Raw genomic sequence first — 17,871 nt, 5'->3', positions numbered from 1 at the left:
AAGCGGCAGAATTTCTTGTGTCCTGACTTTCTATGGCTTTTGAACCTCTCTTTATGTGTTCAACACTTTAATCCTGTATCATTTCTTATTACGACACATAACTTAATTTATGGACATCTATGGCTTGATTTCTTTGCCATAGTGGATTGAAGGTTTGTTAGTGAGAGACGTTGAGAGTTTCATGCCAGTAGCACCTTTATATTTACTTCGAACATACTTATTTCACTTGCTGGAAGTCTGCTACACAATTAATGTACTACCAGTAGCTAAAAGTATTTCATGTGACTGACTTTCCTATTGAGTTAGATTGCAGGTTATATAAAACATTGTTAACAGTGGCATAGGGGGAACAAAGGAACAGTAGCTGTCACTCCTGGGTTCTGTGGTTTGTGGGGGTACAATATACATGTAAAAAGTTTCAGTTTATATTTTGTACATAGTAATAAAGTAAAGTATAACACATATGCAAAAAAAGGTAAAGGGAACCCCCTTTAATACTCTAAATGAGCATGATAACACATTTAACCTATTTAACAGTATAACATAATAGCAGTAAAAGCAAAGGTATAAATGAATAAATGACAAGCATACATGCACAGTTTCAAACTAAGCTAGCGGCATGAAGCAACAGATTTCGGTGGTAAGGTTCAGCTAACACCTGGCTATTGAGTGTTGAACCCCTTAGATGCTGGGTCAATTACAACTTTAGCATCTAAAGGTTTGTTTAGATTGTTACCACACCCATGACCAGCTTTGCCATGATCAAAGAAGCCGATGTGCTGCTATGACAATTGGAAGATTGATGATCAAGGATACACTGTGGAAGCAGTAGAACTGCAGTGTATTCTATCAGGGACAAAAAATATCAAAGTCAGTCTCATCCCCTAATGGAACAAAAAAATTTAAAAATAGTAAATAAAACAATCGCAGCTTTCCAATTAAAAAATATATTAGTATGTAATTTACCTCTACTATAGAACTCACGCATCCCTACTTGGTAAACAAAGCTAAGAAACTCCAACAGTTTTTTCTTCACCTCACCATAAGGAAAATGAGTAAAAGTGATCAACATTACAATGACATAACATTTTTATAAAGTTGTTTTTTTTCTGCATTCTCTCAACCAAAAAGCAATAAATGCAGTGGTCAAAACTTGTATCCCCAATTTTTATTTTGTATCTAAAAAAGGAATTGTTAAGAAAGAAAGAGCTGGCATTTCTCCCCATTGTCCCATCAGATACATTAAGAGGCTTAGACTTCTTCATGCATATCCCTGCACCACTCTGCCACCATCCGTGCCCCTCCATGCCCTCTCTCAAATTCTTACTTTACTTCTTATTTCACTGCAGTGATAAATTCCCCCCATTATTTTTATGTGAACATATGCCGGAGTTTAATACCTTTCATTGTGTACGAGTTGTTTAGGTCTTTTTGGAGAGGCCAAGTTGATAGATTTAAAATGATGCATTACACTAGTATCGATAGGTTTAATTTTTCCAAATACTTATTGTCGTTTTTTTCTATCTCCATCAACTCCATAAGTCATGCAGACCCAGTAGCATATATAACAAAGCATTGTCCTATAGCAGGCAACACTTTTAATATTGTTCCGAAAGCATTGAGTATATCTATATCCAACACCAAGGTTATCACAGCATTACATACAGGCTTTCATTTAGTGTAAAGTTCATGTTCCCAAAGCAAACATTTGGAGTCTCCTCCTGCACAGGTGTGGCATTGTACTCTTGTTTCTCAATAACTGGTTGATTGACTGGCATCATAACCTCATTTTCCTCGACATATGCTGATACGGGCTCATCCTTTGGGTCTTCCATGACATCTACTTCTTCTTGAGGAATGTCATTGGTTGCTGTCTTTACCCATTCCTTAATTGTCAAAAATAAAAATGGTCAAATAAAAGAAATTAAAGTAGGCAGTAAGGTAAATGATTTAGTAGACATTGGGGATGATTTATCATATGCTGGCTTTAAGTGCACCAGCGTCAGGGCCGCATCTGCCATGAGGCGGGATGAAAATCCCGCCTCAGGCGGCAGATTGCTGAGCCCTTTAAGAGGCGGCACATAGACCAATCGCCGCTCACCTAATGGTCATGATCACAGCATCAGCATCACAGCCGCTCGGTCCCGGACCGTGTCGCCGGCGGCCGCGGCTAACTGTCGGCACAGAAGAAGAGTCTCCACCCACAAGGCCCATCCGTTGTCACGTTCCTGCCCCTCTGCACAATGATATGCGGCCCGGCAGAACATCAAACCCCTCCACAACTGCCGCCCATGCCTCCGGTCCCGCCCCCGGCATTCGCTGTCAGAGAGGAGGAGGTTTATTCCACATAGGCTGCCCGGGCGCCCGAGCACTCCCGCGCGCACACAACCCCTCCCCCCCTTGCAGAGAGGTGGAGGGAGCGTAGTCTGTCCCTGCCCAGGCCCCCAGTGATGTTCCCCCTCATCCGTTCCCGCCCGGACCTCTGCCCACCTAGTTTGCCCGCCGTCTGGTCACATGACCAGACCCGCCGGGCAACATCTACGTGGACGAGTGGAGCATGGTGCAGAGGAAGACTACCTTGCCTGTATATACTATCTATGGGGGATCTTGCCTGTATATACTATCTATGGGGGATCTTGCCTGTATATACTATCTATGGGGGCCTTGCCTGTATATACTATCTATGGGGGCCTTGCCTGTATATACTATCTATGGGGGATCTTGCCTGTATATACTATATGTGGTGGTGATCCTGCCTGTATATACTATCTATGCGGGGCGCCTGCCTGTATATACTATCTATGAGGGGCGCCTGCCTGTATATACTATCTTTGAGGGGCACCTGCCTGTATATACTATCTATGAGGGGCACCTGCCTGTATATACTATCTTTGAGGGGCACCTGCCTGTATATACTATCTATGAGGGGCGCCTGCCTGTATATACTATCTATGAGGGGCGCCTGCCTGTATATAATATCTATGCGGGGCGCCTGCCTGTATATACTATATATGGTGGTGATCCTGCCTGTATATACTATCTATGTGGGGAACCTGCCTGTATATACTATCTATGAGGGGGTACTAGATGCCACTGATCTGTGTCAATAATTTTGGTGACCGGAATGTAGCAGGGATCAGGGGTCCGCTGCATGGGAGGGGGGCGCCATTTCCATTTTCGCCTCAGGCAGCAGAAAGGCCAGAATCGGCCCTGACCAGCGTATGATATTACTCCACCCCCTGCACCCAGCACAGCGTCATGCTATGCTGGCAGGCAGTTCTACTCCACATCTGACCTGGCACAGAATCGCGCTATAGCCTGCACCCGTCGCGCCAAGTGTGTAGAATGGCACCTATTTCCGTGTTTGTATGCCAGATTTCAAGCATACAATCCCTGATTAATGTGCATATAGAACGTATAGAACAAATATTTTGTAACAAATAAAGTGTATGAAAAAAAGAGTATGTCAAGAATTGCTTAAAATCATAAAATGGTTACAGATGATAAAAAACTTGAAAGAGTAGCTGATTCTAGACTCCATTATACAGATATACAGTAAAGTATACACCAATTACGTGAGCACATGGGCTCACAGAGTGCACTTAAAGTAGTATTAATATATATATGCGCTGTGAAAATATGGAATCTCACTACACATGGGGAAATTGTGGAATAGAAAACTAAGCAGCAGTCTCCTAAAGTGCCATGAGAATGTATTACATTTATGGACTGAAAATGCCTACCTTTATTTTTTTCCTGTGTAAATAAGAACACTCGGGAATAGGGGAGAAAATGAGCAACAAGGGGGCAATTTAATACATGTCCATCTATAGCATTAAAGTTAAAGGGAATGTGTCACCACTTTTTGTTTTCACTCATTAAAGCAGATAACAAAATGTAAATGTAAAATATTTTTTTATTTTTTGACTGCAGATTTTTTATTTTATTTTCTGACAATGACTATGGTGGCTTTCATCTTGTCTCTGCTTTGTTAAATGAATAAATCTTTTTATATAGTGCCATCATATTCTGCAGCACTCTACAGATCATGGGGTAAATATACAAACTAAATAAAATGTTATAGGAGGCTCATTTACTAAGGGTCCGAATGCCGCACTTTCGTCGGGTTTCCCGAATATTTCTAGTTTGCGCTGAATTGCCCCAGGATTTTGGCGCACAGGATCGGATTGTGTCGCATTGGCCCCGGCTGTCACGCAACAGAAATCGGGGGCATGGCTGTTGGACAACTTGACGGATTCGGAAAAGCGTGGAATTTTAAAAAGAAATTGTGTCGCAACATCAGCACTCACATGCACCGTGGCGAAGAAGGTGAACTCCGGTGGACCTCGGCGCAGCAGCGACACCTGCTGGATATCGGCAGTATAATAAAGGCCTCCATGAACCATGTGTGAGATTTTCTCCCTGCACACATTGGGGTCTATCCTGAGTGGTCTTACGGGAGAGTTATGGTGGTGGGTAGGGGGTGCCCACAGGGATATTTATGCTAGGGAAACTGGAAAACTCTCTATCTTGCTTCCTGAATACGACTCCACAGATAAACTGTACTTTCCCCAAGGAACCAGGTTATATTGTGTGCTTTCCGTGTATGTTTATAGCTACATAAGTGTAATTATTATATAGTAGAATTCATACTGCTCCGTCTTCTGCTCTTCTGGCCCAGGCACATCAGTATGAGGCAGCGGTGTCGCGGCCACATGACGTCATATTATATGTGCCGGCCGGGCCCTTACACTATGACGTCCCACTGCTGCGACACCGCCGCCTCATACTGAAGCGCCTGGGCCAGAAGAGCAGAAGAAGGAGCCGCGGGGAGAAGACTGAGCTGCTGGGAGAAGATGAAGATGCGGGGCTGGGAAGAAGAAGTTGAAAGGCCTTTAAAGGGGACTTCTGGCAGGACATTTCATTAAAGGGGGGCATCTGCTGTGGACTGATGGGACTGTCTATATACTGAGTGGGCACGTGCAGGGGCTATCTATATACTGAGTGGGCCGAGGGTCCTGTCTAGCTTGTCATGGCTCAAAAATGTTTTGGTAAAAAAAAAATGTGTATAATGTTATGTCAAGCGACACTTTTTTTTTTTTTTAAATACAGCGTTTTTTCTGAATCCGTTGGGTTTTGCAATGGCCACGCCCCCTGATTTCCGTCGCATGCATGCCGTCGCCGATGTGCCACAATCCGATCACGTGCGCCAAAAACCCGGGGCAATTCAGGGAAAATCAACGCAAATCGGTAATTTTCGGGTACAGAAAAACGCGATTCAGGCCCTTAGTAAATGACCCCCATTGTGTCAAATGCTACAGAGAGATTTAGAAAAATGAATAGATCATAGTCACCTTTAGATTTAGCAATGAGGAGATCATTGGAGACTTTAGAAAGAGCAGTCTCATTGAAATTTACATAGAGTGGAGAAACCGGAATGTTAGGGATTAAGGACACAGTTAATGGAGAGAAGAGGGGTTAAAAATTATAGTGACGCAGCTGCACCTTTATTTGAGAGTCTTAGAGAAAGAGGAGATTAGGTTGGAGAAATAGACCTGTTTGGTGAGGTGAATGGACTTGTAGGATTTTCCCCACAGATGTTCTATATAGCTTGAGCACTGCTGAAGGAAATTATGTTTAACATATAAAATCATATAAAAATGGGTCATTTTCTGGTGACGCATTCCCTGTAAGGTATTAAGGACCAGTGCATAACATCATTTCACAAAGAAAAGCAAAAAAAAACTCAGCAAGTTGAGGGCTTGGGGGCTGCTTAAAATCACAGTTCACAGAAATGTCTATATTATTTTTTTCTCATGAGCGTATACAGAACTAATCTCTGTTCTGTGGTTACAGAAATTTACATAGATAAGCATCCATCTTGTGCAAGGGTGAGAAGGCATATAATTATTATCATTAGAAAACTTTACTGAGATCCTTTACAGCTATATACTTAAACTCTACAGAACTCATTTAAAAGGGTCGATCAACATAACAAAATGTTTTTGTTAATAAATTGTAAAAGAAAAAAAATATAAGTCAATTTGATTTGTACAATAATTTGACACCCGACTTAAAGGCAACCCTTAGTTACAGACGGACCTCTGCAGCTCACTTTACATAGGTTGCAATGATCAGCTGTAAGTTGCCTGTAATAAAGCTTCATTGATAATCCTTGTTCCTATGGCAGCACAAAATTTTGAAACTTCAATCATCACAGGGACAAAAAAGAATTCTGTCTGGAGCTACATTATAAAATATACCAGTTCTGACTTACATACAAATTCAACTTGTAGGGTGCCAGGGTTACTGTCAGTGAACCCCCGTGGGAGATGGTACTAGCCGACACCTGGGACCGGAGTCTAAGTGGCACTAGGCCTTCACCAGAGCCTGCAGCAAAGCGGGTTAAACTTGTTGTGGCATGGTACCACCAGGTCATTCCACAGGTGCGACTAGCCCGTGCTGGCAGCCAAGGTCGAGGTCCACAAACAGAGTCCGGGTTTGCGGTCAGGCACAGGCAAACAGTCAGGGCAGGCAGCAGAGATGCAGAGGTCAAAGGTCAGGTCCGAGGTCACAACTGGAGATCAATACAGAACGGAGCAGGGAAGAATCGCAGGGAACCAGGAAGCTTTCTCTAAGGCTAGTGAGTGCAAAGATCCGGCAGGGAATGATGGTTGCCACCAGTTGGAAACCCGGAAGTGGCCAGTAGCAATCAGTGCGCGCGCGCACAATCCCCTTCTACATAGCTGTCACAGCGGTGCAAATCCCCGAAAATTTCTAAAAGCAGACAGAAGTGCAATCCGCGGGACCCTTAGTAAATAAACCCCATTATGAGTCCTCTAGTTCTGTGAACTGACAGTGTGCTTAGATTATCAGGGTACAGGTTTTATATACACTTTCATTTACCTTCTGTACATTGTACTAGTATCTGACACATGTGACACAGATTAGAGATGATGAAATCCATGAGATGCCTATTACATACTGTCAGCTCTGCTACATATCTGTTCTCTCTCCCCAGACAAAGTACTTATCTGCTTGTAGCTTTCAGCTTCTCTCTCCTCACAATTAGGCTCATTTACTAAGGGTCCGAATGCTGCACTTTCGCCGGGTTTCCCGAATATTTCCATTTTGCACCGAATTGCCCTGGGTTTTTGGCGCATGGGATCGGATTATGGCGCATCAGCGTCGGCTTGCACGCGACAGAAATCGCGGAGCGAGGCCGTCGGACAACCTGACGGATTCGGAAAAAATGCGGAATTTGAAAAACAAATTGTATCGCAAGATCAAACACTCACATGCACCGGGAAGAAGATGTTGAACTCCGGCGGACCTCGGCCCAGCAGCGACACCTGCAGGAACTCGGGTGCACGATCTTAGTGAATCCTCATTGGACAACGCACCGTGGGATCACAACAGGACCGGGTAAGTAAATGTGCGCCAATGTGTTGTTTGCAGGCAGGAAGTGAGTGAGTGAGTGTCTGTGTCAGTGTAAGCTCCGTCCTGGACTGCAGTGGGCGGGGCTAGCTTGCAGACAGCAGAGAGAGCGAGAAATCTCAGCTCGAAGACCATTACACAGAAATCCAAGTTGGCATCCTCGACCCTAAGTCAGAAGTTACAGGGTCGTGTCTAGGGGCAACTATATAAATGTAAGTGATATGTAATATTCGGCTTCTATGTTCTGCATAGTAAACGATACCTGAAAAAATCCGTTGTGACTGTCAAATAGGGTATGAAATGAATTCTTTGGATCGGGTACTATTGGAAATACACAGCTCTTCATTCTGTTAAGAGAACACCCACAGGTATAGTCAAATTAAACGATATAAAAAAAGTCTTCCTTTTTTATCTATCCTAGACATGGACGCAATCTCTAATGAAACTGTGACTTCCTGTCTGTGAATAGTGCTATCTGATCAAACAGAGGTGCACTACATAGCACTATATAGGGGAATTCATAAAAATGAAAACTTGGGCCTTGAATCAAGGCAAAAATTTGAGCTAGTGGTATAGTCTACAATTTATTCACTGCTATACAGCTTAACTTCTCAATGAATATTCACATTTTTATTATAGACATAACTGTGTTCTATTGGTTTCATAGGTTAAAGGCAGAAGTAAGACTATGAATAAGGCACATAACTTCCCAGATTTGCAGGGTTAAAATACTGGAACCCAAGTGTTTGTATGATCAATAGAAGAGTCAATTTTTGAAATATGTTCAGGAGGAATGAATTACACATGGTTTCTGTCCAGGAGAATGACAGAAACACTGGAGGGGAATCTGCTCAGGAGTTAATCTATTACACTGAACGGAGGTCACATTTGTAGGTTGCAAACACCATACTGTACAGTTCCAGTATAGTGATTGGGATCCACACAAATCTACACTCTACAAAAATAGACCTGCAGCATAAAATCCAGTTGCAAACTTTTTGTATAGCCATGTATTGCTGTACCTGCTCCTCGATCAAATTTTACTACTTGTTCTAGTTTGGCCAAGATAACTAAGCACTAGATTTTCTGTACAGTTACATCTATCGACCACTTCTAGCTAAGGTAAAATCTATGATATTAATATGCTCAGTTTACTATTAATTTAAGGGAATCTACGATCAGGGACACTTAGGCCCGTTCCACACTTGCGAGTGTGATGCGATGAACTCGCATCACACTCGCAACGCAAGCTGTCAGGAACGCACGGCCCGAACGCTGCACACCAGGAGTGAACTGACATGCTGAGTTCACTCCCGCGGTGCAACGTTCGGGGGAGCGTGCGTTCCCGGAAGCTTGCGTGGCGAGTGTGATGCGAGCTCATCGCATCACACTCGCAAGTGTGGAACGGGCCTTACTCAGATCCAGTGACTGTGGTAATTATCTTGTATTTGTTATCCATGGCCTCCTCCTTCTAAAATTAACTTTTTAAATTATGCTAATGAGCCTGAATGGTTACTCAGGCGGTTCCAAGAGCCCTTCTGTGTTCTGCAGATTCACAGGCTGTTACACTGTTTTCCCTTCCCGCTCTGCTCCTGCTTTGCACTCCCCATTCCTTAAGCACAATGTAATCTCACTGCAGCAAAGAACGTTTCAGCACATAGTGGAAGGGCTCCTTGCACATAGCCTGTGAATCTACAGCACTCAGGGGCTCTGGGAACTGCCCCAGTAGCCCTTCTTGCTCTAGCATAATTTTAAGAGTTTTTTTTAAGATGGAAGTAGGCCATGGATAACAAATATAAGAGTATGCCTGGTTTATCCTGCTTGATTTTGATTGTAGATCTCCTTGAACATTTCACATACCTTTCCATATTACACCTCAGCAATATTATAATTAATAAGATCAGTGCGGAAATTGCTGAAAATAAAATTATAAAATTCCTCACTCCAAACGCTTTGGGTTTCTGCTCCTCACATGACTCTAATAAAGAGAAAAGTACAAAAAAGTATATTACATTATTACATATTGTACAGCAATGGGGTTAATATATGACATGGCATTGCTCATACCTACTAGACTGTAATTCTTCATGAAGACATCATCACTCCACTCACTCTCATAATTATAACCACAAGCTTTAACTGTTTTAAACTGCAGGCGTGCATGGAAACACTTCTCTGGATCCAGGTTTGGATGTGAAAACTCGCAATGTATTTTCTTCAGCAATGAGTCTATTTTGAAACAATCTGAAGATTCAATATTTTTCTATCGAGGGGGTAAAACAACAACATATTAGGATTAAAATATGTGCAAAGAGCAAACCTTGTTGACCTACAATATAGTTTTCCTGCCCCTTAAATCCCATATGTAAGAATACACATTGATGCATAAATATTTATTAGCATACTTTTATTCCTCTGTTCTTAAAGGTGAAGTTCAGATTCAACACTCACAGCATATTAGATATACCTCCCTAAATGACCAAACATGTTATATAATGAGTAGACAGATAAGCACTTAATAAGTATGGATGACATCTAGCTGTGGCAGAAATTTTCAGAACAAAATGGAATGTAACTGTCTTGATGCAACTCTGCCTATTATGTATCTGATCCCCAAAAGAGCTAAAATGTCAGGACATATTGATATGGAATAATTGTATGTATTGAATTATTAAAAGTAATCCATGATTACTGCTTCAACATAATGGGGCACATTTACTTACCGGTCCCGTTGACGCCGCCGATCCGGAATGTCCAACAAGGATTCGGAGCTGCCATGATTCATTAAGATCGTGCGTCCAATTTCCTGCATGTGTCGCTTCCCCCAGGTCCGCCAGAGTTCACCTTCTTCTTCCCAGTGCATGATCTTGCGACATAATTTGGTTTTTAAATTCAGTGGTTTGTCCGAATCAGTCGGGTTGTCCGACGTCCACACCCCACAATTTGTGTCGCGTGCAAGCCGGCGCCGATGCGCCACAATTCGATCGCGTGCGGCAAAAACCCGGGCAATTCAGGCCAAATCGGAAAAAATCGTGAACCGCGACATAAATGCATCCGACGGACCCTGAGTAAATGTGCCCCAATATAAACTTTTAGCTTTAAACTTATAAGTATTTTAGTCTCCTTATTTTTGCTTCTCTTATTATTTGCTTTTGACCCAACGAGGTCGATGGAAATAAACCATGTCCTGGCAAAACCCAGTTTTTGTTTAATTTGAAGAATTGACCCCTTGCTGCCAAAGCCACTTTTCCCCTTCCCAACACGGGCCATTTATTCAAATCTGAAATGTGTCACTATAAGGCTACATGCACATGATGCAGGCGCACTGGATAAGATACATTGGGATACATTGGGCTAAATAAATGTGTTTTTCAAAAAATGTACACATTCTCAGTGGATAAAATACCAAAACACTGCAGAAATTTTGATACCCAATCTCATACACTCTGTATGGGTACACAACATCTCCTTGATGGGAAGCCGCACCATTAAGAGCAGAATTGCATTGTCATGTTTTAATGGCTATACACTCTTTATTATTTGGCAAATTGGACAGAATTTCCTTTCTGTTTGTAATTTTATGAGGCCGTACACTGCAACATAATATACCGTATTTTTAGGACTATAAGATGCTTCTTACTATAGGACGCACCCCAGATTTAGTCTTCCAAAAAATGAAAAATATATTTTACACCAATTAAAATATCCATGTTGGTCATGCTAAAGCACAGCACCGACAGATCTGCTTCAAAAAGACCCTAACCAGATTTGTCAGCTGAAAAAAGAAAAAAGTTTGCATATGAAAAGATGGTAATGCTAAAATGAACAAGATTTTCTCCAAATTAGTTTTTCTTCAGTAAAATTGAAAAAAATAACCAAACACCTAACATATTTGGTATGGCTGCGTCCTTGACAATCTGCATAATAAAACAGAATCAGATTTGAGTCAGATTTGACTTTTTTGGGGATCATCATTGTTTCTAATGAAATTTGAAATATATACTAGATACTCCCTATATGGCACTCCATTTTCAAATCTGTATTCATCAAACAATCAGAAACAGCTTTTAGGAAGATGATTAACCTTTTGAAATTTTCATGCTAATTAAGTCAAAATGGAGGTGAAATTTAGAATGGTCTGATTTTGTCGGTTCATTGAGTCCTAAAATTGACACATTCACAAAACATTAAAATAAAAAACCCATTTTAAAATTTGTTATGCAATTTCTCCCAAGTATGGAGACACCCCACATGTGGACGCTACTTGTTGTAGGATGGATGGATACCATAGGCTTGGGCACTGTTTATGTTTGCCTCTGTCTTACATATCTCTTCCATTATGCGTGATACAGTTTAGGGGAGCCTAATGAGCACTAAGCAGTTAGATTGTGATGATTTCCACAGTCTAGTGGCAGGAAAATGTGACCATTGCTGATCTGATATCTATACTCAGATAACCTAAAGTTAAAGTACCCTAGGGGGTCTGAAAAATAGTACAAAAAAAGTAAAAAAAAAAAATAAAAGTTCAAATCACTACCTTTCCCTGATATAAAAATAAACAAATAAAATCATAAACATGCATCCCAGTGTCCCAAAATATCTGATCTATCAAAATAATTTACAGTTTTTCCCGGCATTGATCCACAGTTTACCAATTGTAAAAAAGGTGTCCAAAAGTCTAAAATGCCACTTTTTCACCTTTTTGCACCATATACAAAAACGGAAAATCCTCAAAATAGTAGCAAAGAAAACGTCTCACAGAAAATTAAACCTTAAACCCTAAAGTCATCAGGCGAAACAAATAATTTTTTTCTTGTACAGAAGGTTTTACATTTTTTAAATGTGTTAAAACACAATAAGGCTACATTCACACTACTGTATGGAGGACGTATATATGGCCGGCGTTTATACGCCGATATACGTCCTCCCTACGGGAGCGGTACGGTGCAGCACACGTGTGGCACCATACTGCTCCGTACCCGGGAAAAAGATAGGACCTGCGCTCACCTCCTCCTCCTCTCCCCGTGCACTGCCGTTGCCCACTACGGTTCGGTACGGGCGGGCAACGGCAGTGTGAATATAGCCTAGTTCTATGTACATACAGTCCTGTTTGTATGAAAGAAAAGTTCAGATTTTTTTCCTGTGAATACTCATTAGCTGAACCATCAATTTGTTAGAGGACCAACAGCCACAACAGAATAAAGCATTGTCTCCTTCTACAAGTAACACATGTGATGATGGGAGATGCAGTTGTGAAAGTGGCTGTAATCTGATAGCTAGCAAAGCTGAATATAAAACTATAACTATAGAAATTTATGCAACTATGCTAGACAACCCATCCAGCTCCTAATCTTTACTCACCAAGAATATTAAAATCAGTACCAACCTGCCACTCCATATTTTTGCCATTTTTCAGTTGCAGAAGAAGTCGAAAGCAACTTCTATTCAAATCTTTTTTACATTGAACATCTAAAGTATGAATTGTCATGACAGGATCCATCCATGTTATAGTTACATTCTGTGGGCTATCTGGATAAATAAAATATGGGAAATATATCACAATAGTGTACATTTATAAATGGCAATTATTGGAAACAAAATAATTACAAATTAAAAATAAAAAATACATGGAACACTGTATAGACCAGTGGTGGCGAACCTATGGCACGGGTGCCAGAGGTGGCACTCAGAGCCCTTTCTGTGGGCACCCAAGCCTTCACCCCTACACAAAGTTTGCCAGACAGGACGTGCCATTCTCAGCACTATTTTAAAGTGACATCCTTGGCTGCCAGGACTACAGGAGGAGCGGGAAGGTATGGATAGAGATGGATTGTCATTTCAGCTCCTGCTACAATCCAAATTTCTCCACCTTTCTATTGTATTGGTGAACTCAGGACACGTTTAAAACCTGTTATATAGCAGGAATCAATAAGTTACTGCTTTAATTGTTGTGTTGGCACTTTGCGGGATACAAGTGGGTTTTGGTTGTAGCTTGGGCACTCTGTCCCCAAAACATTCGCCATCACTGGTATAGACTGTCAAGGATACTGCTAAAATTCTGTCAAGGATATTGTGTGAAGAGAAGGAAGTCGGAGCCGTGACTCTACGAGTACTGTAAGAGGTGGTACAGCAGAGGCAGCTGGCCAATCAACAACGTTCTTCTGCTACAGACGCCAATCACTTATCACTTCTGGAAAGTTAACCGTGTGGCTGTAAACGCAGGAATTAAATTTTAATTATTTTTTTCTTACATTTTTAAATGAAGTTAATTAAAATACATTTTTGGTGACAGACGATAATTTAGTCAAGAAAAAGGGTTAAAGGGGTTGTCCACTTTCAGCAAATAATTGATATTGTTTGTGTAATGAAAATGTTTACAATTTTCCAATATACTTTCTGTATCAATTCCTCATGGTTTTCTAGATCTCTGCTTGCTATTCTTCTATGTTTACTTCCAGTGGATAGAAATCTTTCCATGGTCTTGTGATGGAATTGAAGGTGTAGAAGACAATATTATCACAGAGTAATCAGAGATGTGTGATACTAACAATTCATGTACCTGCTTATCCATCACAAGACCAGGGACATATTTCTATCCCGTGGAGGTAAACATAGAAGCTTTCTATAGCAGGATAGCAAGCGGAGATCTAGAAAACCATGAGGAATTGATACAGAAAGTATATTGAAAAGTGTATACATTTTTATAACACATACAATTTCAATTATTTGCTGAAAGTGGACAACTCTTTTAAGTTATCTTTGGCTAGAAAGTTATGGGTTTCTGGAAAATTAGGGGGCAAAGGTAGATGCTGGGCTACTTCTTACCTGGCTGTCATTCCTTCCCTTAAGCCTGTGGTGGCGCTCTTAGGAGCAACAGAAACAGAAGCATCAAGGCTGTCTTTACCAGTACAGGTAATCCTGTGTTCATGATGGATAAATAATGGCTGCTATTACACACTGCTGTCAGAAGAGGGACAAGGGACATGGAGGACAGAGGCTTAAAGGAAATCTAACATTTTTTTGATGCATTGTAATCTTGAGAATGCTGTAACTTCTCTAATGCAGAAACATATACAGTTAAATCCCTGGTCTAAGTGGTTTTGCTCAAAAAATAATTATAAAATTCAGGAGCTTGGGAAAGCTTGGTGCAGACTAGCTGCCATTCATAAACACATTACACAGAGTTTCCTGAAGTATCCAAACAGGACTAATCAACCTGAGCTGAGAAATTACACAGAGCTTCCTGCAGTGTCCAGACAGGACTAATCAACCTGAGCTGGATGACTCAATACAACACTCAGAAATGAGAGAGTGTCATTTGGAAGTATCCCAGATGAAAGCAGGCTCGTTCAGGGCTCCAGAGATGGCCACATCATCGAGCAATCCTCCACAGATCTTACCACGGTTGTGAGGACCCCTAACTGAGGTCCATCTGATGTACAGAGAAAAAGAGAACCCCTCTACTGGAACTGCTGACAGTATGGTCATCTCGGTCATATTACCAAAGAGTACCAGGTACATATGAATTCAAAGCTGGCTTTAAACTACCAACCGTGACAGTAACAGGGTGTCCAGTGGCGGTCCACTATAAGCTAAGCTCCATACATGATTAATTCAATCTGTACTCCAGCAGCCCCATTATGGAAGCCAAGCTGAAAGACCGAAAGGTACGTTGTCTAGTTGAGACTGGATCAGAGAGATTACTGCACACATGTTTTTTAGCATTTTTGCAGTGAATCACAGCCTTTCTTCTGCACTGGGAACAGGGCGGGTGCGCAACCTGAGGGTCTGTTTGGGTACCCCTGCTTTAGAGGATAGTTAGAAAGCTTGATGATCCAAGTTGGATTGTGGTGGGAGACCCTGATATCCCAGTGTATGAGGTAGAGCCAGTAGGCATTGGGGAATGAAGGATGGTGGATTATCTCTGCCCCAGCTACTCCAGGGCCTCTGGCCATGACAGGTTTTCCACCCAGAGAAACATTTGCACAGCCAGTAAAACTACCTCCAGTGGATGTGCCTGATACCCCTGAACATTTGACTGTGCGTAGGACAACTAGGTCAAAAGCTAGTGTTCCTCCCAAGTGCTATGAGCAAAATGAGTTTTTGTGGTGAAAGTTGCCAGGAATGTCAACCTCTAGTGGGGCGGCATGTAAGATGGTGTCACTTCTATTTTGTTGTAGCTAAGTGCAGTTATTTACTAAAGATAAGTGTATGTGTGTGTGTATGTATGTGTGTATGCCTGCTAAAGGAATCTGTGCCATTGGTTTTGAGCCAAAATTTCCACCCCACGCTTTCCATAATTCACAAATTAACCATCATATACAGGAGCCATTGTCTGCTGCTGCTGTTGCAGTTGGGAGCTGAACCAGGGAAAGATGAATAGGGTTACAGAGATAGGGGAAGATTCCAGTTGTTCCACTCTGTTCTAGTTGCCCATGGAAACCAATCAAATATCAGCTGTAATTTTAAAAACAGCTGTGAGAAAATTAAACTTGAGCTCTGATTGATTGCCATGGGCAACTAGAGTAGTTCTGCTCTCAGACAGTTCTGATAAATCTTCCCCTATCTCTGTAGTGACAGTCAGAGACAGAGGCAATCACTCGAATGGGAGTGTCAGAGACAGTCATCCGAATGAGAGTGGCAGAGACAGTCACTCGAATGAGAGTGTCAGAGACACTCAATTGAGAGTGTCAGTCACTCAAATAAGGGTGTTAGGCAGTAACTCGAATGAGAGTGTCAGAGCCTCTTGAATGAGAGTGTTAGAGACAGAGAGTGAATGAGTGAGTGACAGAGAGACAGTAAGTGACAAACAGAGAGACAGGCAGGGAAAGTGAGTGAAAGACAGGCAGGGAGAGTGATCCAGAGACAGGCAGGGAGAGTGAGTGGGAGACAGAGAAAATGGCAAGGAGAGTGATTGAGAGACAGAGATATAGGCCGGGTAAGTGAGTGAGAGACAGAGAGACAGGCAGAGAGAGTGATTGAGAGACAGGTAGAGAGAGTGAGTGAGAGTCAGAGAGACAGGCAGAGAAAGTGAGTGAGTGACAGAGAGACGGAAAGAGAGAGTGAGTAATAGACAAGGTAAGTGAGTGAGAGACAGGTACAGAGTGAGTGAGACACAGGCAGAGAGAGTGAGTGAGAAACAGGCAGTAGAGTGAGTGAGTGAGAGACAGAGAGACAAGCAGGGAGAGTGAGTGAGAGATAGAGAGACAGACAAGGAAAGTGAGAGACAGGCAGGGAGAGTGAGTGAGAGACAGAAAGACAGGCAGGGAGAGTGGGAGGCAGGCAGGGAGATAGATAGATAGATAGATAGATAGATAGATAGATAGATAGATAGATATAGATACAGGCAGGCAGAGTAAGTGAGAAAGACAGTAAGACTGTGAGGGAGGGTGAGAGGCAGGTAGGGAGAGTGAATGAGATAGATAAGGAGAGAAAGACACAAAATATTATTATAAAATTAATATATACAAAATTTTTGTTAACCGATTCTATTTTGTTATAGCTAAGAGCAGTTATTTACTATCCCGGGCACTGCTGGAATCTACAGCCAGGTGTATAAATATAAAATAACTACAGTTACAGTGCCTGGATCTATGAGTAGGCTTCCCTGGTTTATCGTGATGGATTTTGATGGTAGTTTTCTTTAAAATATACATCACATCCTGTAGCAATACCAGTCAAGAGTTTTTGTCAATGGCTGCAGAGTTACTGAGAATTATCAATTTCTAGAATAAATTGGCAAAAACCCTTAGGCCTCATGGAGACGATTGAATATGATGACTGTGAACTGGCCATACAACTTGCGGCTAGTTCATGGCCACCTTTCACCGGCATTTTTACCCGTAACAGACAAACTCATGCCATTGGTGCAGTAAAAACACGGTGTCTCACTACACTGTGACCGAACAGGTGCCCAATCCAGAGGGCTCTCCAATCATCAAAAAGAATAAGACTATTTCATTTACAACAAATATATAACATATGAAAAATCTCTAATACTTTACCTACTTTTAAAAAACTGTGGATGCACAAACTCAATCAACGCAAAGCACAAGAGGAGGACCAGCATCATTCTCTGCAAATGAAATGTTGATGTGTCACAGAGGCAGAGGAGATTGTGAAGCTGACATGATGCCACTGGGAAAATTATCTTTAATGATGAGGACAGAGTTTGAGGAAGTGACGGCAGGAAACAACTGTTATCTACAAAGCTGAAAGGTTTCAGATTTATGACAGTTCAAGATCAAGATTTAAAATATATATTTAAAGCATTTTATATAAATTTACATTGCCAGCAGACACCGGATGTTATCTGTAATATCATTGTTTTAAAGGGAGTGTACACTCTCTAAAGTCATCCACAAGTAAAATCAGCTTTGTATCTTGTTAGCTTTCCATACACACCATTCCTGTGATCTGTTATTTTAGTGAAAA

General features: G+C 41.6%; 1 protein-coding gene across 1 annotated transcript; it reads right to left on the bottom strand.

The window, feature by feature from the left end:
* Positions 1-555: 555 nt before the first annotated feature.
* LOC140116564 (cytokine receptor-like factor 2) lies at positions 556-17,545 on the bottom strand. Its single transcript, XM_072133056.1, has 6 exons — positions 17,446-17,545; positions 12,824-12,966; positions 9,505-9,700; positions 9,298-9,415; positions 7,700-7,784; positions 556-1,886 (listed from the first exon to the last, which is right to left on the bottom strand). Exons 1-6 carry the CDS (start codon positions 17,507-17,509, stop codon positions 1,650-1,652), a joined length of 843 nt encoding a protein of 280 aa, XP_071989157.1. The 5' UTR covers positions 17,510-17,545; the 3' UTR covers positions 556-1,649.
* Between the last annotated feature and the right edge of the window lie 326 nt (positions 17,546-17,871).

Source organism: Engystomops pustulosus, chromosome 2 (genome assembly GCF_040894005.1).
Source record: "Engystomops pustulosus chromosome 2, aEngPut4.maternal, whole genome shotgun sequence".
In the NCBI taxonomy this organism is placed as follows: Eukaryota; Metazoa; Chordata; class Amphibia; order Anura; family Leptodactylidae; genus Engystomops; species Engystomops pustulosus.
Note: the sequence above shows the minus strand (reverse complement) of the source record. Positions and strands in the feature narration are given on the sequence as shown.

Coding starts and splice junctions, on each gene's coding strand:
- LOC140116564 (XM_072133056.1), bottom strand. CDS start 17,509: ATGATGCTGGTCCTCCTCTTGTGCTTTGCGTTGATTGAGTTTGTGCAT. Junction 9,416..9,504: donor GAAGAATTACAGTCTAGTAG/GTATGAGCAATG, acceptor TCTCTTTATTAG/AGTCATGTGAGGAGCAGAAA. Junction 7,785..9,297: donor CTGAGGTGTAATATGGAAAG/GTATGTGAAATG, acceptor TTCTCTTAACAG/AATGAAGAGCTGTGTATTTC.